At 44.1% G+C, this 26,669-nt stretch overlaps 1 protein-coding gene and 1 pseudogene across 4 annotated transcripts; both read left to right on the forward strand.

Annotated features, from left to right (window-relative positions):
- Positions 1-342: 342 nt before the first annotated feature.
- On the forward strand, positions 343-662 carry LOC125084285 (mitochondrial import inner membrane translocase subunit TIM14-like; annotated as a pseudogene).
- Positions 663-4,539: 3,877 nt separating this feature from the next.
- Positions 4,540-15,123, forward strand: C14H10orf53 (chromosome 14 C10orf53 homolog). 4 transcript variants are annotated; one of them, XR_007122724.1, is made up of 4 exons: positions 4,540-4,636; positions 12,854-12,973; positions 13,663-13,831; positions 14,470-15,123. XR_007122724.1 is itself a non-coding variant. In XM_047702827.1 (3 exons), exons 1-3 carry the CDS (start codon positions 4,540-4,542, stop codon positions 13,725-13,727), a joined length of 282 nt encoding a protein of 93 aa, XP_047558783.1. In that variant the 3' UTR covers positions 13,728-13,852. The 4 variants fall into 4 exon arrangements, 2 of the variants coding, with proteins under 2 accessions (XP_047558783.1, XP_047558784.1); XM_047702827.1 differs by lacking the exon at positions 14,470-15,123 and having other exon boundaries at positions 13,663-13,852; XM_047702828.1 differs by lacking the exons at positions 13,663-13,831; positions 14,470-15,123 and adding an exon at positions 13,345-13,517.
- The last annotated feature ends 11,546 nt before the right edge of the window (positions 15,124-26,669 follow it).

Below are 26,669 nucleotides of genomic sequence, written 5' to 3' on the forward strand. Positions count from 1 at the left end.
TCAGAATGATAAAGATACCTTATATCAAAACCTCTGGAATACAGCAAAACTGAGGCCTTGAGGAGAATTTTAACCTTAAAATACTTACATCAGAAAAGAAGCAAGACTGAAAATCGATGAGCTAAGTGTAATTTACAAAGTAAGAAAAAGAGTCAGGCCCTAAACTTAAGGAAAGTAGAAGGAACAGTAAAGTCAAAAAGATAGGACAACTATCAGTGAAGGAGAAAACAAAGTTAAAGAGAAGTTAAACAAAAGAAAAGTGGGTTCTTTGACCATGCATTCGACGGAGGGTGGGGAGCCAAGCCACAGTCAGAGCCATGTGTGGCACCCGTTAGCCTGACCATTGCCTCTGCAGGATTTGCAGACCATTATGGCTGGCAAGCCATGAAACATATGAAGCCTCAAGTAAAACAAGTTTTTCAAAATCTACTAAAATCTGCCTCCAGTGGTGGCATTATAGAGATGTGTTTGAACCCAAAATGATAAAACGAGAACAACATAATACGAGGTGTAGATGCAAACCTACTGCCAATAAAGGAAAAATAGGAGATATTCACCGATGAGCTATGCTTTTAAATCACCCAGACAAGGGAAGATCTCCTTATAAAGCAGCCCAAATCCATGAAGCTAAAGATTTACAAGAAGGTCAAGCTAAAAAATGAAGAAAGTGTGTGATGAATTTTAAGCTCTTGTTAGTTTAGGTGTATGAGTGCCAGCTTTTAATGATAAAATGCCTCAAAGCTACAAATTTAAAAATGATTTAGCACAGGCTTTCAAGCAAAGCCTTGGTATAAGTTTTTTCTTTAAATATGAGTATTTTAGGGACGCCTGGGTGGTTCAGTGGTTGGGCCGCTGCCTTTGGCTCAGGTCATGATCCTTTGGTCCTGGGATCGAGTCCCGCATCGGGCTCCTTGCTCGGCAAGGAGCCTGCTTTCTCCTCTCTCTCTGCCTGCCTCTCTGCCTGCTTGTGTGTACTCTCTCTCTGACAAATAAACAAAATCTTAAAAAAAAAAATATGAGTACTTTAAATCAGCTTATAGAATAGTTGGAGTTTTAACACTCAGAAATTATGGGTAAATACATACGGTTTGCATAGAAATAGTGTTCATTATTCATTTAGCAAATACTTTGTTACCTATGTCAAGGCAAAATGAATGCAACAATCATTGGCTTTCAAGGAGCCCCCAATCTAATGGGATATTGATAAACTCATAATTAAAATACAATGTGATAAATATCTTTTTAAAGTTGGTTCTTTAAAAAGAATAACAAAACAGACAAATCTCTGGTAAAACCAATAAAAAGAGAAATTCAGAAATAATATAATGAATAAAAGGTAGATACAACTGCAGTAGACATTATAATGATAACCAGAAAATATATCAACTACTTAATACCAGTAAATTTGAGAATTAGATAAAAATCCTTAAGAAAATATAACTTACTAAAACTAATGAGAGAATAAATAAAATTTCTGGACAACCTTATAAATCTTAAATGAACTGAAGCCGTAGTTTAAAATCTTCCCACTTAAAAAAATCAAAATGAAACAGTAGCAAACAAACTCTAACAGTATATAAAAAAGATAATATACCCATGACCAAGTCAGGTTTATCCAAGTATGGAAGGTATTTTAATATTAGATAATGAGCACTGGTGATGTATGGAAGTGTTGAATCACTATATTGTTCACCTGAAACTAATATGACACTGTATGTTAATCAACTGAAATTAAAGTAAAAACTTTAAAACAAGAAAATAGCTAAATGTCATTTACTCATGAACAGCTTAAAGAATAAAAATATAGACCCACTCTAATAGATCATTAAAATGCATTCAGTAAAATTCAACAGTAATTCATAATTTTTTTCAAAAAACCCATTACAAAAGGAAGTAGAAAAGAAATAAGGTTGACAAACATTTACATAAAACATACAATATACATCATTGCAAATAGGGAAATGTAGAATAAAGTGAGGATACGCACTATTTCCACTTCTATTCATCATTGCACTACAGGTTCTAGCTTGTACAATAAAATAAGGAGAAAAGGAAAGAAAGGCTTAATAAAAGAAAAAAGCTATCATTGTTTGCAGACAGTGTGATTTTCCATATAGAAAATCCAAAAGAAATCTGTAAACAAATTAACAAATCAATTAAAAAGATCAAGGTTGCTTATATAAAATCAATATACAAAAGTCAATTTTATTTTATACACCACAACAAACATAAAATCACAATACAAAATACATGATTTATAATAAAACCTAGGAATAAATCTAACAAAAGACATGAAGATCTATACACAGATAATCATATTATAATTATAATACAGATATTAATGTATGGAAAGACACTGAAGAAGATCTAAATAAAGGAGAGGTATTTCAAGATAATGAATATGAAGGCCTTAGAAAGATGTTAATTCTCCCCAGATTGATCTCTAGATTCAATGCAGCTCCAGCAAAACTCTCAACAGGGAATCCTCTGCCTCTGGTAATGGTAGACTAGTTAATTCAGACAAAGCTTCCTACAGAAGACATTTTTAAATATCTGGCATATACATATATATTTTTAAAGATTTATTTATTTATTTATTTATTTATTTGAGAGAGAGAGAGACAGGAAGCAGGGGAAGAGGCAGATGGAGAGGGAAGGAGAGAATCTCAAGCAGGCTCCCCACTGAGCATGGAGCCCAACGTGGGGCTCGATCCCACGACCCTGAGATTACGACCTGAGCCAAAACCAAGAAGTAGATGCTCAACCAAATGAGCCACTCCTGGTATATATATATATATTCTTAAAATCATAGAAGAGCTCACTAGATCAAGATCAGGGAGAGGATGAGCATAAGTAAGCATAGCACTGGAGGTGCTTTTACTCTGGGGCTATTTAGGGATCCTTGAATAGGCAGCCTAGAAGATGAGATGCAATTTTTGAGTCTTTGCAGTGTTAGGCATACAAAAACATTGGAGTCCAACAATACCCAGGGGGAATCCTGGTTAGCTACCACCTTCTTTGAGGCAGGAATGAGGATAAAATATAAATGAACCAACCTCCACATGTCCTGCGGCCCAGTTTCAAGCCATCTGTATGGCTCAGATAATCTCAAACCCTGAAATTGTATGAAAGGATCCTGGGTTGCTGGTGTTACTAGGAACTGGCAAGCAGCGAGTGTGGGGGGAGTCTTCTATAGAGAAAGATAACATCACCCTTGGCCTCAAACTGTTCCTACAAATAATTTTTCTAATACAATGTCCAGTACACAATTAAAGTAAACCAAGAACTCTAGACAAGATAAGCAGACACCAGCAGAAACAACAACAGAAACAGATATGTGGGGTCTACAGACTATAAAGTAAGTATCTTTACTATGATCAAGAATAACCTCAAACCTTAAAAAACTTGGCAAGAAACTGAAAACTATAGAAGGTGATACAGCAGATTTGAAAAAAGATCAAACTGAAATTTTAGAATTATAAAAACAAATAACTGAAAAAAACAACCACATTGATGAATTTAATAGCAGTTAAGACATGGTTACAGAGAAAATTAGCAAACTGGATTACATGTAAAAATGAATGAGTGTATGCACACTTATACATATAATGCAAAAGAAGAATGAAAAGAGAAAAACACAGAAGGAAGAGACATAAAGAATACAGTCCCAGTTAAATAAATTTAGCTAGGGGTGCCTGGGTGGCTCAGTGGGTTAAAGCCTCTGCCTTCGGCTCAGGTCATGATCCCAGGGTCCTGGGATTCAGCGCCACATCGGGCTCTGCTCAGCCGGAGGCCTGCTTCCCTTATGATCTGTCAAATAAATAAATAAAATCTTTAAATATATATACATATAGATATATGTATATATATTTAACTGATGTCCCTGAAAAGTGAGAAAATGGAACCAGAAGCAATATGAGAAGAGGTAAGGACTCCCATTTTTTCCCAAAAACAGGTGAAGGACTTAAATTCAGTTTCAAGAATCTTCGAAAAGTCCGAGGCAAGATAAATAAAAAGAAACCTATAGACAGGCACCTTACAAGAGTCTCCTGTCCCTCCTACACCCCTGGCTTGCCTGGGAAGGTTACTTGGCCTCTTCTGAGCCTCAGCTTTGTAAATACAAAGTACAAAACACAACCTACTTCATAAGGATGGTAAGATGATTAAATAAGATAATATTCGGAACGTGCCTAGCACGTCACCTGACACATACGTTCTGTAAGTGGCTATAAATGTTGACTACTGTCGGTATTTATCATTAACACTTGCCACACGGGGCAGAAGTCCCCTGTTTACCTGGCAGTCAGGTAAGAGAAAGCAAGTTACACCATAACTCTCTTGCACCCGGGAAAGGGACAGTCCCCAGCCAGGCAGCCACACAGGTACCCAGCACAGGCCTGGGGGCAAGGATCCTCAGGTCCCGCCCCTACCCGCGCTGGCCCCGCCCATCCTCCCGCGTGGCCACACCCGCTCCCAAGAGTCCGCCCAGCAGTTGCCTAGCAGTGTGTGTTGCGTCTCAGTGGGAGCCTGTGGCCTGCCATGCCAAAGGACGCGGTGGTCATCATTCACTATGGGCCGTACAGTGCAGTCGGCCTACCTGTGGAGTACCGCACCTTCCGCCTAGAGGGCCTACAAGGTGGGTAGCCGAGAGCCAGAGGCCACCCAACTGCCTGTGCCCAGGTGCACCCCGGCCTCTGAACACCCGTGCAGTCTGTGCCCTCTGCCTATTCCTCCTCCCTTCCTCAAACCCAGACCAAGCCCCATAACCTCCGGAAAGTCTTCGCACTGGGGACCAGGCAGTTCACACAAGTTATTTGAATAGGAGGGATTACATAACCTGCTTTACACATTGGGAAACTGAAGATCAGGAACGTTAATTGACTTGGCCAAGGTCAGAAGGCTGGAAAATGGTGGAGAGGCTATGCCTTCAGCATTCAATCATGTGACAAAACTTTTCTGAGCACCTGGTGTGTGCTGGACACTCTTCCTGGTACCGGGGTCACACTTGTGAACGAAGATAGATGTCCTTAAAGTGACCTTCTCATGGTTGACTGCTAGTTGACCGTTGAGCCCCGGCCTCCAACAGAGGAACGTAAGCATAGCCGGACCCACGACTGGTCATAATTGGAGGGGAGGAGGGGATCTGGAAAGGTTTATTCACTAAATTTTACTTGAGTTGAGCTTTAAAGAGTAAGGAGAAAATAACCAGGTAAGGAGAAGAAAGAGTGTGCCGGACGGAGTTGCTGCAGAGGCTGGCAGCATGGACAAATGATGCGTTTGTTGAACTGTCGAGGGGATGAGGCTGGAGAGGCAGACAGGCGCAGATCTGTGTGAAAGTTGCACGCGGGGGTTGAAACTGTGGCTGCCCTGAGGAGAACGGATCAGAGGGGGCCAAGAATGGAAGCAGAGACAAGTCAAGAGGCTTTGGGGTGGTCCAGGGAGAGATGAGAGTAGTTTGGATCAGGACGGTCACTTTAAGGTCTGAGTCATGGACTTGGGGACAGCATACGGAATGAGAAAATAGTCCAGGACTGAGACTTCAGTGCTTTAAAATCCTCTATAATGTCCCAACAAAACCTCCTCGGCAGCTTTCTCTCTCAGGCTTCATGAGGTTCCTTGTCTGTGTCGACAGTCTTTTGCCCCGACAGCCACGCATTTTTCATTTGCCCGCGCGTTGCCCATGCCTTTTCCACCCCAAGTTCTGCATTAGGTGAAACAGAGACAAGGGCTTTGTGCCTGTCCCTGAAGTAGACCCCAGACAGGCGGCAGAGACAAACACAGGAATTTGCAAACAAGGTGTGCTCTGCTCCCTTTAGACACAGGAACCAGGACCCACACGGGGGACAGGGGCTGCTGGGGAGGAGGTGGGGACAAGGGCAAGTTAAGAGGCCACAAAGCTTTCTTACCACTTTCAAGTTGCCTTTGTCTTGACTCAGCCTTTACTCTTTTGCTAACTTTGACTCTTTTCCAAAGTTCTGACAAAGTGGGTTCTCACAGTTTCTGGTGGTTTGTTAACTTCTCTGTGGAGGAATGGGAGTTTGGAGTGCCTACTCTGCCATTTTGCTGCTGTCTGCAGATCATTTTTAATTACATTTCTTGCTGCTGCCATAATCAGCATGACTGTATAGAGTTCAACTAGATCAATTACATACCAAGAATTATATTAAAGGGGAATGCATACATAAGCACTTGTTATAATGTACAATTTACAAGTATTGAGGCTGGGGGGGGGGCTTCCCATATAGTTGGCACACAAATCCCATTGACTCTACTGGTCACCTCTGGTCACTTGTCTCCTACTTGCATTCTTGCTCTGATAGAGCAGAGATTAAGCACAAGGACTCTGAAGTCCAACCAATCTCATTTTGAATTTGTCTCCACCATTTAGTAGCTGTGTGGCCAAAGTCAAGATAAGTTATTTTACCTTTCTGAGCCTCAGTTTACCTATTGATAAAATGGGAGCAGATCACTACCTCACTAATGTGAGATTCCAATGGGAAAATGCACACAGTCGTGAATACCATTCCTGCACATAGTAAATGCTCAACAAGCATTAGTTCTTATTACTCCAGAGCAGGGGGATTACTAGGACGGGGAGGAGGGCGCAGCTTGGGACATGCTGGGGAGCAGCAAGCCATTGGGTCCAGCTAGAGGATGTTATGCAACGAGAGAGGCAGGTCTGTTTTACCCTTGACCACAGGAGCAGCAACATTTCCTGAGTTAAGAATGATGAGATTAAGGATGTGCCTTAAGAGGCCAATTCCTGAAAGAAGAGATTTAGGGAGAGGAAGTGAGAGAAGACAAATTCTTAAGAAAAATTAAGAGATTAGAAATTAAGTTCTGAAGTTCAGGGGAAAGACAAAAAAGACTATTTAACTACTAAAGATGACTTGAGCCAGAAGTAGTTGTGGCTTTATTTTTTTTTTAAGATTTTATTTGTTCATTTATTTATTTATTTATTTATTTGACAGAGAGAGAGAGAGAGAGAGAGAGAGCATACAAGCAGGAGGAGTGGGAGAAGGAGAAGCAGGCTCTGCCACATGGGGAGCCTGACACGGGGCTCCATCCTAGGACCTGGGATCACAACCCAACCCAAAGGCCCAGCCAAATGAGCCACCCAGGTGCCCCAGTAGTTGTGACTGTAAATAACATCTCTCTGCTAGTGGCTTCTCTCTCCAATCAGGCCCTCTCATTGTCATTGGAATAGTCAGTAGTCATCTCAGACTGATACGTGCAAAGTCTCTAAACTGGCCTCTTCATACCCAGACCACCCCAGTCCCTCCTGCATTCTCTGCATTTCAATGCGCACAGCTCCCTTCTTGCAGTTACTCAGGCCAAAAGTTCACAGGCATCTTTTTTTTTTCTTTCTTTTAAATATTTAAATTAGGGGCGCTTGGGTGGCTCAGTGGGTAAGCCTCTGCCTTCAGCTCGGGTCATGATCTCAGGGTCCTGGGATCGAGCCCTGCATCGGGCTCTCTGCTCGGCGGGGAGCCTGCCCTCCTCTCTCTATCTGCCTACTTGTGATCTCTCTCTGTCGAATAAACAAACTAAATAAATAAATAAATAAATAAAATCTTTAAATATTTAAATTAAATTTAGTTAACATATAGTGTATTACTATTTTCAGACGTAGAGGTCAGTGATTCGTCAGTTGTGTATAACACCCAGTGCTCATCACATCACGTGCCCTCCTCAATGCCGGTCACCCAGTTACCCCACCCCTCGACCCCCTCTCCTCCAGCAACCCTGTTTGTTTCCTACAGTTAAGAGTCTAATGGTTGGCCTTCCTGTTTTTATCTTATTTTATCCTTCCCTATTTTATCCTTTCCTTCCCCTATGTTTATCTGTTTTGTTTTTTTAAATTCCACGCATGAGTGAAATCATACGGTGTTTGTCTTTTCTGACTGACTTATTTTGCTTAGCGTAACACCCTCTAGTTCCAGCCATGTCATTGCAAATGGCAAGAGCTCATTTTTTTTTTAAGATTTTATTTATTTATTTGACAGAGAGAGCAAGAGAGCGCAAGCGGGGTCGGTGCGGGGAGCTGCAGAGGGAGAGGGAGAAACAAGCTCCCCACTGAGCAGGGAGCCTGATGCAGAGGTCGATCCCACACCCCTGCGATCATGACCTGAGCTGAAACCACGAGTCAAACACTCAACTGACTTAGCCACCCAGGCGCCCCTGTGCCGGGTACATGTTAAGGGTTGATAAACATGAGGTAAAATAATCCTGAATGGAGGGGCACCTGGGTGGCTCAGTGGGTTAGGCCTCTGCCTTCTGCTCAAGTTATGATTTCAAGGTCCTGGGATTGAGCCCCACATCGGGCTCTCTGCTCAGCAGGGAGCCTGTTCCACCCCACTCCCCGCCTGCTTCTCTGCCTACTTGTGATCTCTCTCTCTGTCAAATAAATAAAATCTTAAAAAAAAAAAAAACCTGAATGGAACTGAACACTGGACCCACAGGAAGTGAGACTTGGGGAGAAAGCAAGGAAAGACAGAACTGGCGGGCAGCAGGAACCTTGGCAGTGGCCCTTCCGAGTGGTGCAGAGGTAGGAGAGAACCCAGAGGCAAAGGAGGCCAGTGAGGTGAGGATTTCAAGAAGAAAATGGCTAAGGAGCAACAAACTGTAAAGTAGGAGTCATTTCTAGAAAAAGATGAATTCGTGGGTGATGAAGGACATAGAAAAAAGTGTTCTCATGGACTCGCAACAAGAACGTAAAATGGCACAGAAGCTAGAGGGCAACCTGATTGTGTCTTAAAACTTAACCATGTACTGTAGAACCCAGATCTTCTATTGCTCAGTCCCATATATATATATATACACATATATATAATATATAATACATTTACGTATATATACATGTATATACACTATACATTTTTATATATATATATACACGTACATGTACACAGAGGCATGCCCAGGAATGTTTTCTGCAGTGTTCTTGCTGATAGTGAAGATTTGAGAACAAGCGGACAAAGGACTGGCTTGAGGAGATTATAGTCTATCCATCCCATGAAATGCTGTGCAGCTGATCCGTGTATATCGATAGGGCTGGATAACCCAACACAGCAGTGAGGGAATGACGTGTGTTCCTGAATTCCACCCACACTGTGATCCCATTTCCACTGAAAATGACAGAGTGGGGAGAGGGACGAATATGGGTGATTTAACAGTTTTGTCCCATAATTTCAAGGTTTTTTTAAAAATTGTGCGCCTGCATTACATTTATAAGCTGACAAAATTTTAGAGTTTAAAATAGTTTGGGTTTTTTTTTTTTAACCAGCAAAACATTTTATTTATTTATTTATTTATTTATTTAAGATGTTCTTTATTTTTGCAAGAGAGAGAGAACTAGCATGAGGTGGGCAGGTGGCAGAGGGAGAAGCAAACCCTTTGCTGAGGAGGGAGCCCCATGAGCGGCTTGATCCCAGGACCCCAAGATCATGACCTGAGCTGAAAGCAGACGCTTTACCAATGGAACCACCCAGGTGCCCCAAAATGTATTTTAAAGAAGTAAGTAAGGAGATCAGTGAGAACGGCCATCTGCTAAGAGGGGCAGGGAGAACTGAGTGCACCCTGGAGTGTGCTGATGGTTCCCCACCTCTGAGACCACAGGGTCAAGAGAAGATGGGCTGAAGCCTCCATCTGCAGGAGGTAGGAAAGCAGGGAGAGATGAGGAAGCCAAGAGCACAAACAGCTCTTCCCACAGCAGGGGAGGGGAAGGAATATCTCAAGAAGATCAAGGGGAGAATTTTTATGGTTAAAGGAGAAGAATATTTCAGGCTACCCGCAGGTGGTTGATTTTTAGTTTGTGTATTCTGAATGATAATTTGTATAATGCCAGCAGCCAACATTTCCTAAGGGCTGGTGACAAATGCCAGGGTGCTAACAGAAGCAAAACAGGAAGGGTCTGCTCCCCACCCTCCCATCCCCCACTCCCTCCACCACTTTAGAGTCAATACTAACATCAGACCAAGCACAGGTCCTCCTCTGTAAAATCTGCATCTGAATTCTGTACATTTCTTTGAAAATCATAGCCCTTTAGCATGTCCCGAAGCTCTGCTGGCTTTGGAAAGATGCCTGATCTTTCCTGCACTCACTTTCCTGCCTTAAGACAACTATCATATGATCTCCCTGATATGAGGAAGTGGAGATGCAACATGGGGGGGGTTAAGGGGGTAGGAGAAGAATAAATGAAACAAGATGGGATTGGGAGGGAGACAAACCATAAGTGACTCTTAATCTCACAAAACAAACTAAGGGTTGCTGGGGGGAGGGGGGTTGGGAGAGCGGGGTGGGGTTATGGACATTGGGGAGGGTATGTGCTATGGTGAGTCCTGTGAAGTGTGTAAACCTGGCGATTCACAGACTTGTACCCCTCGGGATAAAAATTATTATATGTTTATAAAAAATAAAAAATTTTTAAATAAATAAATAAATAATTTTTTTAAAAATCTTAACATTTTTGTTCATTCCTTATTACCCACAAATTCTAATAGTTCAGCAAAAGTGTCTCTACTGTGGCCTCAATATTGATGAAATTAAGCTATCTAATGCTTAACAAGTCCAAAGTAATTCTCCGGCCATCATTGCTCCTTGTCCGTTGTCCCAAATGAAGTCTGCCAAACGACCTGCTGAAAGGAACGAAAAGGAATTGAAACTGACCCAGAAAGCTAGGATCCGCCCTTATTCAGCTAAGATGCTCTCTGTGCCATTCTTGCATCCCTAAGTCCACACAAGCTGCACACAGTAATGGTCATCAGCCTTGCAACTGTGCCGAGTGGAGGAGGGGGAGATGCCTGTCTGTTGGCTGTGACTTCCTAACTAGCTGTGTTTCAGTCACTCCCAGATGGTGCACAATTCCGCCAGCGCTGAGAAGAGGGAGGCTTTTCCGTGTCCCTTCAGTTTACCCAGATCCCCCTTGAAGAATGAGGTGCCACTTCAAAGAGGCAGGCATTCTGCGGGTGGCCTTACAGCTTCTGGTTGATTTATGCTGGAGTTTAGCCACTGCCTTTGGAAAGACTTTGTTGCATGGAGTATATTTATCTGACCTTTCTTTGAATAGACAACCCCATAGCAGCTCGTAGGAAAAAATGGGGCCTCCATGTAGTGAGGTGGCATTTGGGTGAGCTGCGGGGATTCTGGTGTTTCTCCAAGTTGATCCCTTAAGCCTGCGCTGACCACCCTGCAGCTGGGCTCAGCCCATCGTGGACGGATGAGAAGGGGCAGGCATCCTGAGGGTGAAATGTATGATGTGGAATCCGAGGTGGTTCATTGCTTTCATAAGAAGCAGACTTAGGTCGCTCAGTGCCCGAAAGAGCACTGAGGAGGTACCCAGCACCATTACGCCAAGCGTGTTTATTTAACAAGCTGTTCTTGGGAGGTGGGGAGATTATGGTCAGGGTCAGTGAACGAGACGTGTACCCTTAAAGGCCCCGAGAGCCCACGCTTTGTGAACCATATAGAAGGTGACGTGAAGGGCGATATATTCTCTTCAGAAGATTTCTTCCTGTTGGGCTTCATGGTTCAGGTGCCATTATTTGGCACCACTGACTTGCACAGGGTAGGTCATTTGGTGCATCCGATCCTGTCTCTTAGGAGACACTCTGCCATGAAAGAGTCCTGCTGTTCTCATAAAGCAAACCCCAAACCCCAGAATCTCCATGAGACTCAGTCAGATGGGGCCCTGCCCTGTGAGAAAGGAAAGCACCGTGGTGGGCTGCCGGGTGCACACCTCCTCAGGGGCTCCTCCTGCAGAGCCCCTCCATACTTCTACTGCAATCACAGTGGGCAGCTCCCCACAGAACCTGTGCCGCCTCCTCTCCAGAACCCCCAGGCCTTAGGGAGTGGGTGTTGTGTGTAAGTAGGATAGAGGCAACACCTTGTCGGGTGTTGTGGAGTGGAGATCGGGTAGGAGTGGAGAAGCTGATGTGTTCCTGATTTCTTCCCATCAAGTTGAAGTCCATTTCCCAAGAGCATCTTCTGACAATGCAAAGCCAAGGTCCTGGAGGCCAAATGGCCTCCGACCTACTCCCTTGCAGCTTTTTCCTCTAGGGCTGCATGTCCCTACTCCTGAGAGGGTGCTGCTGGGAGAGTGTCTGGTCCTCAGATCTAATGGCCATCCCAAACTGCACAGACCACTTCATTTAAACAAGTCGTTGGTCCAAGCTGAGTGCCTTCCTCCAAAGACATTTAAGACAGGACACTGAAATAGGATACAATAACATAAATATGCCAGAGAAAAAGATGCTGGTGTTCTGTAGAAAGAGGCGTTAGCTGATGCCGGGTCAATTAGGGCCACCACTTGGGGGCCTGAGGAGAGCGATCTTGTTAATGGAGATCCTCACTGAGTTACTCTCTGAAGTTCCTTTCCAGAAGTGAAATTAAAATCACGCAATTAAAATGTTCACAGTTGGGGTTGGATGTTCTTGAACTGATTGAAAGATGAAGAAGTGGACATGCCAACATTTGGAAACAGCAATTGTCTCTGTAATTAAATGAAATTAACTGATGTAACTGTCTGCTTTTCTGCATGTAAGACGGATTGAGATTCTAAGACTTTAAAAAAAAAAAAGACTCTTCCTCTGATTCCTCTTCTTATCCTAACCAAAATCCTCGCCAATGTATGAAGACCGCCAAAGATGGCGGCTTAGCCCACTGACTCTACCACCAAGGTTATGGGATGAACATATTAAGAAAACTGAGGAGAGCCGTGTTAGAGAAAACAGAACTCCGTGATGGTCAATGCACATCATTTCTCCTAAATGCATATATACTTGGATTTCCACAATGGAGGCGAGACCTAAAAGCTTGTCCCCATGTCACTCACACCCCTCTCCATCTTTTGCAGCTGTGTTGACCAGAGATGGACACAAGGTCATCCTAGAGAAGATAGAAGACCGGAATGTGGTGGAACTCATGGTGAACGAAGAAATTGTCTTCCACTGTAACATCCAAGACTTGGAGTTTGGTAGGTCCTTCAGCACTGCTCCCAGCCAGCACTTTGCCTTCCCGGAAGCGTGCTTGATTTCAAGTGCAAGTGGCCTGTGGTTATGCCCAGATTCAAGTTGGGTTTTTTTCTGCATCCTAAATTCTTACTCAAAACCCTGTGTTCTATGTTACGTGTATGAGCACATCCTAAAGGACACAGAGATAAGTGCTCAATGCCCTGGGCTTCTTCCCAGAACCCTGGAAACAAAGGAGGGACAGAAAGAAAATGAAATGTTAGTGCTAGATTTCAAATGGGAATCTAGGGGTAAGAGGTTTTGGGGTTTTCTTTTTCTTCTTTTTCTTTTCACGTTTTAACAATGTGTGTTTTATTATGATTTGCCTCCAAAACAGTTTCTGTTCCATTTGACTCTTCTACCCAGGCTTGCTAAGAAAATGAGAGTCCGTACGCCAGCCGTGCATGGTGTTATTAGTGAGGTTCTAGGGACCTCTTGGCCCTGGAGAGCTTCCCGCTGGGCAGGCTGGCATCACGCATCCTACACTCTGCTCAGAAATAAAAGCTTGTGCAATCCCCTCATACTCTGTTAAAGGCTAGTTAACAATTGACGTGCCTGTGTACTTTGAGACGTGACCTCTAGTGGAAGCCGTGTCTTCTATGACATGACATCGTATAGAAAACTGGCCAAAAGAAAATTGCATCTATTTCCCCAGGAGGTGATGGCAAACTAGACCCTCTGTGTGAAGAGGCCAGGATAGCTGTCCTAAATGCCTACTGATCTCCTCGTCCGACGGGCTCTGAAGTCAAGAGAACAGCAGCTACCTCTGGCCCTCTGTGCAGCAAAAAGCAGTTCCGAGCCTTTGAAGGCTCTCGCAATCCCAGGTAAAGCCAGCCTGTCCTCAGCCAGCCCCGCACAGGGTCCCTCACCTGGTTTGCAAGGACGCAGGGTCCACAAAAATAATAAACACATCATTTGCAGCATCTTTCAGTCTCAACCCACAGGGAGGGCCCTCCAATATCAATCGGGTCCACATGAGCTGAAGGAAATAATAAAATGCAGCCTAATAACAAACGCCATTCCCATCCTAATAACTCAGAGTTTGCCAGAAGCATCTAAGATTCCATTCTCTAGTTGAGTAAAGAGCTAGGAACAGGTGAAATTAAAGATCGGGCGGGATAAAGGGGAGCAGGGAGGGAGAACTGGGGCTCCTGAAAATCTGAACCCAGCCATTTCTGCAGACTGATTTCTGGTCCCAAGGCAATCATATTTTAAACGTTCATATATGAGTACCTGAAGTCAAATCATCAGTTATTCTTAGAACAAGCAAAATTATATGGCTTCTTTTGCATTCACCAGTCCAACGAGCAGCTCTGGAGAGGGCCCAGAAGAAGACAGGCAGAAGGGTCATGTGGCTCCTGTCCGTCTGGGGAAAAACACAGCCTGCAGAGTTAAGGAAGGATTTTAGTTACAGTCAGTGTAGAAACTAGCCATGCCTACAGGATGTTCTTTGTACTTTCAGGTCCCAGACACCCAACTGTAGCCCACGTTTGCAGCTATAGAGAAATGCAGATATTGATCTGATGACATTAAATGTGAGGTCATGGTAAAAAAGCATCACACCTTGGAGGAGAACTAGGAGAAAGAGGGTTCCTTCACAGAAGACTCGGGACACCCTGGTGAAAGAGAAGAGCTTTCAGGCTTCCACAGGCCATCGGCTGGCTCAGAACGCAACCCAACCCCCACCCCCAGGCAGCTACAGGGCTCCCTGTGGCTTCCTGGCACCCCGGGAGCCCTGCTTTCCATCCCTCCCAGTGGCCTCAAGCCCCTGCAACCCAGAACTTCAAAGGCATCTGGGAGGTGATGAAACCACTTGGGCAAGTTCTCTCTCGCATGTGAGGAGATGGGGGATGTAAGTTTCATTTTCAGCCCAAGCTTCACTTACCAGGTTTCATTCAGAGATTACCATCACTTCGGGCTCTGGAAATATTTAATCATCCTCACTGAGAACCTGAGGCTAAAAAACTTTCTTCCTGGTGTCTGGTGCCAGTTACCTTCGATGTAGTCCCTCTTTCTCAATGACCAGTTTAAGTTATTATAGACGTAGCATTCTGCTTTCATAGGAACATTTTACTCCACGAGAAATACATTTCCATTATAGTAAAATGGAAAAATATAGGTGAGGATAAAATAAAAATTTGATAACGTTTTGTCATATCTCAACTTGGGTTTCTTTTATTTATGGCTGATTATTAACAGATAGATGTATAGAGAAAATGATTTCACTAATTTCGGATCACATTGTATGTACCCAATTATGTATCTGTTTTTAACTTAATATTTTGTGTTGACCCCCTTCCTGTGTGATTAAAACACTTACCCAGGCATTCTTCATTTTTAAAAAAGATTTTATTTATTTACTTGTCAGAGAGAGAGAGAGAGAGGGAGAGAGAGCACAAACAGGGGGAGCAGCAGGGGGAGAAGCAGGCTTCCGCTGAGCAGGGAGCCCGATGCGGGATTTGATCCCAGGACTCTGGGATCATGACCTGAGCTGAAGGCAGAGGCTTTAACCCACTGAGCCACCTGGGCGCCCTGAGGATGCTTTTCAAATAAACATTTAAAATAAAATCAGGCACCTGGGTGGCTCAATCGGTTAAGTGTCTGCCTTCAGCTCAGGTCTTGATCTCAGGGGCCCTGGGTCAGGCTCCCTGCTCAGTGGGGAGTGTGCTTCTCTCTCTCCCTCTGCTCCTCCTTCCAGCTCCTTCTCTCCCTCTCTCTCTCACTCAAATAAATAAAAAATCAAGAATTTGAGAGGCACCTGGGTGGCTCAGTGGGTTGGGCTTCTGCCTTCCGTTTGGGTCATGGTCTTGGGGTCTTGGGATCAAGCCCTGCATCGGGCTCTCTGCTCAGCGGGGAGCCTGCTTCCCCTTCTCTCTCTCTGCCTTCCTCTTTGCCTACTTGTGATCTCTCTATCAAATAAATAAATAGGATCTTTTTTAAAAATCAAGAATTTGATATAGAGGTCATCTGTCCATATAACGTAGCCCTTTTCTGTCATTGATTAAGCAGAGCTTTCTCTTTGGAAATGTAATCATTTTTCAGTCAAAGAAATGTGCTCAAATGCTTCTTCATCATCCTCTGTCTTATGTCTTCTTGAACATCTGTCTCCTTGCAAAGAAACAGGAAACATGGCCTGCTTCTGATTGAAGGCAAAAGCCCTCTGTGCTTCAACAAGCTAGACATCCAGGTGCCTTTTAATGCTTTTAAAATGTCACTTAATTAACTCATATTTTAAGTTTATTAAGATGCCAGATCAATTTCATTGTGTGGCATGAGAATGTGGAAAGAAAGTATCTCTTTAGAGGGGTCATCTTTCCTATCTTCTAATAAAATTAGAAACATACCCTTTAACTCATTAGCTATTTGAAGTGAAATTCAGACTCTCTAAGCCTGTTTCTTCTAGTTTTAAAATGCAAAAAGAATGAAGTTTGTAGGAGCCTCCCCGGCCTTGCTGCCTGGGGGCCTGGCTGGCTATCCCCGCTCTCTTGATGGTTTCACCCTTAAAACCTTGACAAACAATACGGGACAAGTACATATCGAAGAGAACTGTGTGAAAAATCAGTTCCCAAGGTGAGCTGCCAGGACACTTGAGCAGTGAGTATGGGGGAGGGGGGCACCCATAGGACCCTGCACACCCTTGTTAGCAAAGTCTCCTCCCTCAAACACCTACCCCGAAGGAATACTGGGGTTTGATGCACAAATCCCCCATGCTTTGGGGGAGAAAATCTCGGGGGACGTGTGGACACCCTATGGGGAACATGCTTCCGGGAGAATTACACAGGTGACCAAATCCAGGTGAAAGGCAAGCAAACACTGGCCCAGGTGGCTGTCATAAAGCCTAGAGAAATGTCCTTCCCAAATCGTCTGAACATTTCAAGGAAAAGAGTCGATCTATGGTTATTTGGTTATACACTTCGGTCCTGGCGGGGAGCTGACGTCCTGAAAGGAAGAGAGTCCTGAATTCTCCCTTCGTGGGGGCCACAGGTCACCCCCCAGCCCGCGGAGGCCACAGTCGGGACAGCACAGGCTGAGTGGCACTAAGAAGGTAAAAAGAAACAAGAGGGCTAACGGCAGCATGGCCACCTCGGGCTGCAGCGGTGTGAGGGACGCTGTGGGGGGTGAGGGCTGGGAGGGCCAGAGGGGCCCACATTGTGCAGGAGCAGGCAGGCCCCTTAGGATCAATGTTCCAAGTTTACCAGGAGTGGAAATCTAGATTTTTTTTAAAAAGATTTTATTTATTTATTTGACAGACAGAGATCAGAAGTAGGCGGAGAGGCAGGCAGAGAGAGTTGAGGAAGCAGTCTCCCTGCTAAGCAGAGAGCCTAATGCGGGGCTTGATCCCAGGACCCTGAGATCATGACCTGAGCCGAAGGCAGAGGCTTAACCCACTGAGCCACCCAGGCGCCCCAGAAATCTAGATTTTTATTTGAAACTTTTGGTTTTAAAGCACAGGCTTGATTTTTTGAAAAACACAGTGCCAACCAAAAAGCAATAAGCAAAACTGAGACTACCACATCAGGCCTATTTGCAGGATAATCACCGGTTCCTGGTTGCCTGAAACCCCACCAGTTTATACCTTCAGTCTGGCTGTCATTTTCCCCATAAGGGACGAGGTCACCCTTCACATAAGGCCCACGGCCCTCCAGTCCCAGTGAAACAGCTTGACCCTGCTATTTGATTATGCAAATGAAAAGCAAAGACTCTGTTTGCTGATCTCTGAAATGAAGACATTTGACAAGCTGAGCACCTAAAAAGCCTTATTGTTCTCTGTGATCGGGTACAAGGGGGCCCAGCTGTAGGCAGTGCTGCTTCCCCCACATCACATTTCCTGTTGGGAAATGCTCCTTCTGTAAGTGAGGTAGGTATTAGACTCTAGGGGCCTGCATGATTATGGATGGGCCTTTTTGAAAGTATGGGTTCCTGTTTGAGTGGCTGTTCAGAAGAGTACAAGAGTGGAGACCCAGAAGCCTAAGGGGAATGGTAAGTCCCAACCATTGCTTCCCATGGGAGTATTAGGTCCAGCTGTATTACTCAAACCCACAATATATAATATTTAGGACCAAAACCTTCTGACTGCTTAAAGGAGTGCTCTGATGTAGTCTCTGATGTTCTCCTATGCTCTGATTTAATGAGTCTGGGATGGGCCCCAGGAACCTGCATTTTAATAGACATGAGTCTATTGATTCCAGGGCACAAAAGCCAACTGCTCTCTGAGAAACGTGGGACTGGGGTCTTAGGGAAAAGACCACATCCCTACAGGGAGAGGTGGGTTCCTCCTTGAAGAGAATGGAGTTGCCTTCCTTCAGTCATGCTATGCAGGGATAGGAAGACAGGTGAAATGGAATGTTTCCTCCCTCTGAGCCTCCCAGATTCCAAAGAGACTTGGGAATCCTCCTGGGGTGTGAGAGAAGCTGGCCTCTGGAGCATAAAGGCAGGTTGGGGGTTAGGCTGGGAAGCTGCCTGTGGCTGGTACTCTGTGAATGTGACCAATGATCCCAGAGCCTCCAGCGAGCTCTTGACATCTGAGCTGTGATGTGTGGAAAGGAATTGATGCTTCTTCTCAGTCTGTGTCTACGCTTGGGCTGCAGGGAGGCTTAAAGGGGGAAGGGCATATCCCCCCAGGTGTGTACAGCAGCAGCAGAGGCCTTGGAAGGCATTGGCCTCGGAACATGCTGGAGGTGACTCCCTATGGAAAAAAGAGCAGTGTGGGAGACCATTGGGGTGCATCCCTCCATCATTTCTGTCCAGAAAAGGGGGCACATTGAAGGGCACTTGTCCTTAGCCACACAGGAAGACACTTCTGAGCAAACTTGGCCTTTTGTTGCTAACAGTTCAGTTGTACCCAGGAACCAAGAAGAGTCGGGCAGCATTTGGGTTATGCATACAAAAAGAAATTAAAAATAAAAATTACTTGCCCTTCTCTATGTATATCTGTTTATTACAGACACATACTTCTATTAGTGGCTCTTTTATCTTGGATAAAAATCAATCCAGGTGCCCCTCCCTTGGCAGAAGCGGCAGACTCCAGCCCAGGGCAGCAGACAGCAGCCCCTCTGAGGACAGAGGAGGAGGGCTGACGAAAGGCCGCACCTGACTAAGGCTAGGTCAGATTTCAGCCTTGTTCAAACTGCAAACACCTTCTGTGGAGACAAGGTGGTACCCTGACCATCCCCGGGGGGGGGGGGGGGAGCCTGCAGTCGGGTGAAGCTCTGTCACTGACATGACATGTCCTATATGGGGAAGACTAGGTGGGGAGAACTCCAGCTGGAAATGTTGTACAAAGTGCCTCTTTCTCCATTAACTTTCATTTTAAACCTAAAATTGTATTTCTGAACTACAATCATTATTTACTCCAAGTTGCACCCCAAATTCATTATGGTTTCTCACGCCTTTTAAGTCCTACCATGGACCTAGACCTTAGCCCATACACGCCCAACGTGGTTACCTACATTTCTCACAGTTCTTGAACATACACCATGCCTTTCTTGTTCCTGCTGTTCTCATGCTTCTTTCTCCTCCTGAAATGCTCAGGCTGTGTTCTCTGGCTGAAAAAATGTTGTTGCCTAACCTTCAGGTCCCACTTACCCATCCAACCCTGCTCAAAGCCTTCCCTGGCCTCTCCCCTGTCTGGCCTGAGGCACTGGGTACAGCCTCGCCGGTGGCTCCTACCTTGAGGTGCTCTCTGCTGAGGAGGCTTGCTGCGTTCCCCACGCTCTGCAGGAGGAGCTCCTCCGTCCAGACTCTCTTCTTGCCTGTGTGCTCCTGATGAGTGGAATCAAGTTCGGCAACACATCAAAGAAAAACCCAAAGTAACAGTGATTGAAACCAGTGAGAAGCCAGAAGAAGTGGTGGTTAATGTTATGAGTCAACTTGGCAGGATACAGGGTCCCCAGATATTTGCTTAAATGTTATTTTGAGGGTGTCTGTGAGGGTGTTTCTCCTTGAGATTAATACTGGAATCTGTTGACTGCCCTCCCCCATGTACGTGGGCCTTGTCCCATCTCTGAAGGCCTGACTAGAACAGAACGCAGGGTGAAGGAGAATGTACCCCCTGTCCCCTTAACTCTTTGACCTGGGACATCAGTCTTGGGTGGCAATTCAGTTAGAACTCATGGTTCTAAGAGCCCTGAATCAGGCTCTCTGCTCAGCAGGGAGCCTGCTTCTCCTCCCAATTTTAGTTAGAACTCATGGTTCACCTCCCCTTCCAATTTCCCTCAACTCCCTTCTCCTCTCTAACTCCCCTTGTCCTCCATGCTATTATCAATAGGTTTTAAAAAAAAATTTTTAACTTATTTTATTCATTGTTTTTGCACCACACCCAGTGCTCCATGCAATCCATGCCCTCTCCAATACCCACCACCTGGTTCCCCCAACCTCCCACCCCCTGCCCCTTCAAAACCTGGTTCTCCTGGTTCTCAGGCCTCCACACTAGACTGAACTAGACCACCGGCTTTCCCAGGTCTTCAGTTTGCAGAGAGCAGACCGTGGGACTTCTCGGCCTCCCTAAACCTGGGAGCCAATCCCCTATAATACATTTTTCTCGGGGGGCGCCTAGGTGGCTCAGTCATTAAGCGTCCGCCTTCAACTTAGGAGGTCCTGGGATCGAGCCCTGAATCAGGCTCTCTGCTCAGCAGGGAGCCTGCTTCTCCTTCTCCCAATTCCCCTGCTTGTGTTCCCTCTCTTGCCTGTCCATCTGGTGTTCCAATAAATCTTTAAAAATAATATAATACATTGTCCTCCCCCCCTCTAATATATATATAGATCTGAGGCATACATACCTACACACATAATATATATATACACACACACATGCCCCTATTACACAAATACTTATAAAAATATTATATCTTATCCATATATATATATCACACAAAATGCTAGTATCTCCCTCGTCTCCTTCTCCCAATTCCCCTGCTTGTGTTCCCTCTCTTGCTGTCTCTGTGTGTCAAATAAATCTTTAAAAAATAATAATAATACATTTCCTCCCCCCCTCTAATATATATATATAGATCATGAGCATACATACACTACACACATATATATATATATACACACACACATGCCCCTATACACAAATATTATAAAAATATTATATATATATACATATATATATATACACACAAATGCATATATATCTCCTCTTGGTCCTGTGTCTCTGGAGAAGCCTGACTAATACAGTAGTCCAGTTGCCCCTCCAGAGATCCCGACTCCATCGACCTCATCGTCCCAACATCTTAGCATCAAGTCTCCTGTAGCTACCAGGTCATGCAGCAGGCAGCCAGAAAGAGAAGGGGCCAAGAAGAGGGGTTTTCCCCTGCCTAAGCAGGAGCACAAGCACAGGGGAGGGGCAAAGGGGAGGGAGAAGCTGACTCCCCACTGAGCAGGGAGTCCATCTCAGGACCCTAGGATCATGACTTGAGCTGAAGGCAGACTCGCTTACAGACATAACCCGACCGAGCCACCCAGGTGCCCCTCCCCTTCCTTTTAAGAAGAATTTCAGAAGCCCCACAGGATCCTTCATTCACATAGCCAAACCTTGCTGCAAAAGGAACAGGGAAATAGGGATGTTCAGCCAAACAGTAGCATGCACTAAAACATCTTATTATAAAAAGACAGAACAGCTAATGTAAGGCCTCAGCCACACGTGGGCACAAAGCCACACACTCACAGGATGTCTGCCTAGATGCATTAAGGGGGACTCAGTCATCCTGGGAGGCTCATCATGCCGGGTCTTGTGACAAGCTGAGTGTCATAGTTCTGGGAATATTTCTAGGAAGTTTCAAAAGCTCTCTTCCTCATATCTCCTCCCTCCTACTAGAGGCTACCGGCAGGCTCATCATAAAACATCAACTCTCCCTAAAGTAATCTATAAATGTCATGTTAAATTAAATTAAAATGCCAACAGGCCTTTTTAGAAACAAGAACTGATTATCAGTTATATTGGAAATATAAAAAAAAGCAGTAGTGAAAAATAGAATAGAAATCTGAAATGGACAAACAGAGGAATGGAGGGTATGAGAAAGGGCTTTTCCAATCTGTGGAGAAGAAGAGTGTTTCTTCTAGAATTGTTGTAGACAACTGGGTGGCCATCTGGAAAAAAAGCTGGTTTCCTATTCAGCTTTATCTAGAATATATTCCAGGTGGATCCACTATTTAAATGTAGTAAATAGGGGCGCCTGGGTGGCTCAGCGGGCTGAAGCCTCTGCCTTCGGCTCAGGTCATGGTCCCAGGGTCCTGGCCCACATCGGGCTCTCTGCTCAGCGGGGGAGCCTGCTTCCTCCTCCTCTCTCTCTGCCTGTCTCTCTGCCTACTTGAGATCTCTGTCTGTCAAATAAATAAATAAATCTTTAAAAAATAATAAAATAATGTAGTAAATAAATCACAAACTTGAAATATTTTTTTAAACTTGTAATCAAGAAGGCCTTTTTAAGTGTGACCTCAAAACCCAAAGACGGAGAAGAACACAAAGATAATTCAACTCTATAAGAACAAAAACAATTTTGTGGTTTTTAAAAAATGCAAATAACACTGAAGTTAAAATACAGATAGTGAAAAGTATTTTCAACTTGTATCTTCAATTTAAACAGAGCTTCCACAAATCAATGAGAAAAAAGACCAGAAACCCAATAGAGAAGGGCGCCTGGGTGGCTCAGTGGGTTGAGCCTTTGCCTTCGGCCCAGGTCATGATCTCAGGGTCCTGGGATGGAGCCCTGCATAGGGCTCTCTGCTCAGCAGGGCACCTGCTTCCCCCACTCTCTCACTGCCTGCCTCTCTGCCCACTTGTGGTCTCTCTCTCTCTCTCAAATAAATAAATAAAATCTTAAAAAAAAAAGAAAGAAAGAAACCCAACAGAGAAAAGGCAAAGGACACAGAGAGACAATTCATAGAAAAGGAAATACATAGGGTCCTTAAACATGGGAAAAGATGTCTAACCTCACTTATTAGATTCTTCTGATCCAGAAGATACACATTCACACATATGAGTTTCTACATGTATGAAAATTCTTTACAGGATGGCTTATCATAACAACATGTCCACTCACAAGGGACAGATTCGATAAACCACACACTTCATTCATACAATGGAGTCCTGCATGTCCTAGAAGAAGACAGATCTTTGGAATACTGTAATGGAAGGATCTCCAACATACATTGTTTAAGTAAAAAAATCATGGAACGTATGACTCAGAGAAGTATATATACTATGCTACAATTTGTGAAAAAAAGAGAAAGAACCTATGTATAAACGTATATGTACACATACATATATAAACATGTGCATAAAACACCAAGAAGAAGGATGTAGCTACGTCTAGATTGGGAGGCCTGGGGTAGCAGAGGGACAGCAGTGAAAGGGAGACCTTTTCATCACACAGCCTTTTTACCTATTAAATTTGTATTTAAATTTAAATTTGTATATATGATATTACCTACTCAAAAATAGAAATTTTTTCAAAAATTGCCTTTTAAAAAATAAAGCACTTAGGTTTGGATTAACAGAGAAGCCAGAGCCTAGCACAGCAGAGGGTCATTGGAGACATGAAAAACAAGAATTAACCGGAAGAAAACAAATCAACTGAAAGGCCCTAAAGAGAGAATTCAGGATATGGAGAAAGACCCAAAAGTTCATTCCCTTAAGAAATGGTGCTTGGACAACTGGACAGCCACACGCAAAAGAATGAGATTTGATCCTAACCTCATACCATATACAAAAATTATCTCAAAATGGATGAAAGACCTGTGTTAGAGCCAAAACCATAAAACTCCTAGAAGAAAGCATAGGGGTGAATCTTCATGACCTGCATATGGCAATGGTTTCTTAGATATGATACCAAAAGCACAAGCAGCTAAAGAAAAAAAATAATAAATTAGACTTCATCAAAATTAAAAACTTTTGTCTTTCTAAGGATACCATCAAGAAAGTAAAAAGACAACCTACAGACTGGGAGAACATTTTTTTAAAATCATAAACCTGTTCAAGGATTTGTATCTAGAATACGTAAAGAATTCTTACAACTCAATAACAAAAAGACAAACCAATTTTTAAATGGGCAGAGAATTTGAGTAGACAGTTCTTCAAAGAAGATACACAAATGGCTGACAGCACATGGAAAGATACTCATCGTTAGTAATCAAGGAAATGCAAATCAAAACCACAGTGAGATATCATTCACTTCCATTAGGACAGCTATTATCAAAAAGTCAAGGGGTGCCTGGGTGGCTCAGTCAGTTAAATGTCTGCCTTGGGCTCAGGTCATGATCCTGGGGTCCTGGGATGGAGAAATGAAAGCATATGTTTTTTGTATTTTACAACACAAAAAGTTGTACATGAATGTTCGTAGCATATTTATGTATAATAACTAAAAGTTAGAAAGAATCCAACTATCTATCAGCCTATAAACAGATAAACAAGATGTGGTGTGTCCAGACAACGGAATATTGTTCAGCCATAAAAAAGAATGAAGTGCTGTTACACACTAAGATGTAGATAAACTTTGAAAACATTATGCTACGTGAAGAACGTCAATTATAAACAACCACATCGTATATGATTCCATTCCTATGAACTGTCTGAGAAAGCAACTAGAGAGATAGAAAGTACATTAGTGGCCGCATAGGGCAGCAGGATGGAGGAGTAAGGGTGTGATATCATTTGGAGTTTCTTTGACATAATGAAAATATTCTGTACTCGATTGTGATAATGGCTATACAGGTCAGTGAATAAACTGAAAACCATTGAATTGTACACCTTAAATGGGTGAATTGTATGACATGTGAATCATATATTCATAAAACTGTTGCCAGAAAAAGGTCAATTGTCTCTTTCCTCCAAACTATTTGAATAATTTTAAAAAGAACAAGATACTGTATACATCTACCTATAGGGGCTCATCTTACAAAGATGTGCATATCGTATGGACTCGTGTGAACTCATGTGGACAATTGTGCCATGTGTGTACAGTGTGCATACACACTCTGGCACAAGGACAAATACTTCAGGACCTTTCACCAGGTTTCCCTGAGAAACGTAAATAGGAGGGAAAGTTTCTATACACTTCTATGTTGTTTGAATTTTTTACAATGAGCACTTGCTATTTTGTTAGTAAACAATATAAAGAAGAAAAGGCAAAAAAGTGAGTTCCTTTACAGCCCTACACAGTAAGTATTGTCTCTTACTGGGTGGGAAGACCGAGTCCCAGCAGAGGTGAGGGCTCTCTTACACGGGCGAGAGGTGGCCGCGCCTGGGTGCAGAGAGCTCACCCATAGGACCCCGAGCCTAAACAATCCACCTCCACCCCCTCATTGCTGGAATGGACCTCATGCTATTGCTGTATTTTTCCCAAAACAGGCCTCCTGGGAGTCTACTTCCACAACAGTGGATGACAATACTAACCTAGTGAAAGGGCCCATGTGAAATTAACCAGGTTTGTGCAACACGCTTCAAAGTTCACCAAAATTAAGCGAGAGCCTAAGTAACACCAAAGGAGCTTCAGAGCAGCTGGTGATTGGGCTCCAAGGCTTGACTGATTCTTGTCTTTAAAATGTTCCAGTCATTTAAATACTCATTAGGAGTTCAGCATCACTGGGGAACTGTATTAAATGAGCTAAAAGAGCTAAATACCACAATTCACAGTGGAAAAATATCCAAATTACTTGTTGATTGCTGTATTTTCTGAAGGAAGCCCCGGAGTGGCACCAAAGCCAGGCAGCCCCCTGGCATTTAAATCGTGGGTGCCTTCTCAGAAGGAGAGATGTCTATTTTCCCTTGTTCTGAAAAATGTTTCCAAGGCATCTAATAGTATCTCAGTGGTTTTCTGTAGAAATTTTAAAAAGAAAAAAAAAACCTTGCCTTGGCAAAAAGTGCTTATTAGGACACAGGACTGGTTGCTGACGATTTCTTAGCATCTCCTTTTGGGGATCAGTTGACCTGCTGGAGAAAACTGTCTCCCTAGGTTCTAGGCGTCTGGAAAATCTCCGAAACTGTGGGGCCGAGGAGACTTGGCTCTCCCCTTTGTGGGGAATAGTGGCTTTTCACTTCTGCTGCCTCCCTGCCCCCTTCCTCCAGTTAATAGCTCTGCTGTTTGAGGAACCCACTTCTCCCCTGCCCTTAGCCTGTGGGGTCCAACTGGGATGCCCCTCTTTCCTCTGTGGCAGCTGAAACTCAAGGCCAGATAATCAGAGCACAGCACCCCCCAGGCCACAGGGACTGCCTTTTCTTAGGTCAGTGTGAGTTTGGATCCCTATCACTTGGAACCAAAATGGTGTTCACCAGCTCAGCCACCAAACACAACAGTGGGTGCTCGGAGAAAGAGCCAAGGCTATAGCAGCTAAGAGCAGCTGGGGAATCTGGGTCACCTCTCACCCAGGCCCTGGGGCAGCTCCCTGCAGCTCCCGGCACACACCCCTCCAGTGTGGGACTTGGCCTTCCCACCTCTGCAACAGCTGACTCATCACTCACTTTATCTTCCTCTTAGGGCACTCCCAAATACACCCACTCACCCAGGGGGGACCATGCGCACAGTAGAATTAATGGAAGCTTTCCTAGGAGAGAGGGGAAGGCTTCTGGCATGTACCCCACAGCAATGACTTCAGAAGTCTTCATCACGTGTCTGCACTCCCCAAGGCTCTTCTCTGTCCCCTATGGCCTGGCACGTCCTCCTC

The sequence above is a fragment of the Lutra lutra genome, chromosome 14, assembly GCF_902655055.1.
Source record: "Lutra lutra chromosome 14, mLutLut1.2, whole genome shotgun sequence".
In the NCBI taxonomy this organism is placed as follows: Eukaryota; Metazoa; Chordata; class Mammalia; order Carnivora; family Mustelidae; genus Lutra; species Lutra lutra.

Excerpts from the sequence above, each read along its gene's own strand:
- C14H10orf53 (XM_047702827.1), top strand. The coding sequence starts at position 4,540 with ATGCCAAAGGACGCGGTGGTCATCATTCACTATGGGCCGTACAGTGCA. Across the intron at positions 4,637-12,853 it reads CCGCCTAGAGGGCCTACAAG|CTGTGTTGACCAGAGATGGA; the intron begins GTGGGTAGCCGA and ends CATCTTTTGCAG. Across the intron at positions 12,974-13,662 it reads CATCCAAGACTTGGAGTTTG|GAGGTGATGGCAAACTAGAC; the intron begins GTAGGTCCTTCA and ends CTATTTCCCCAG.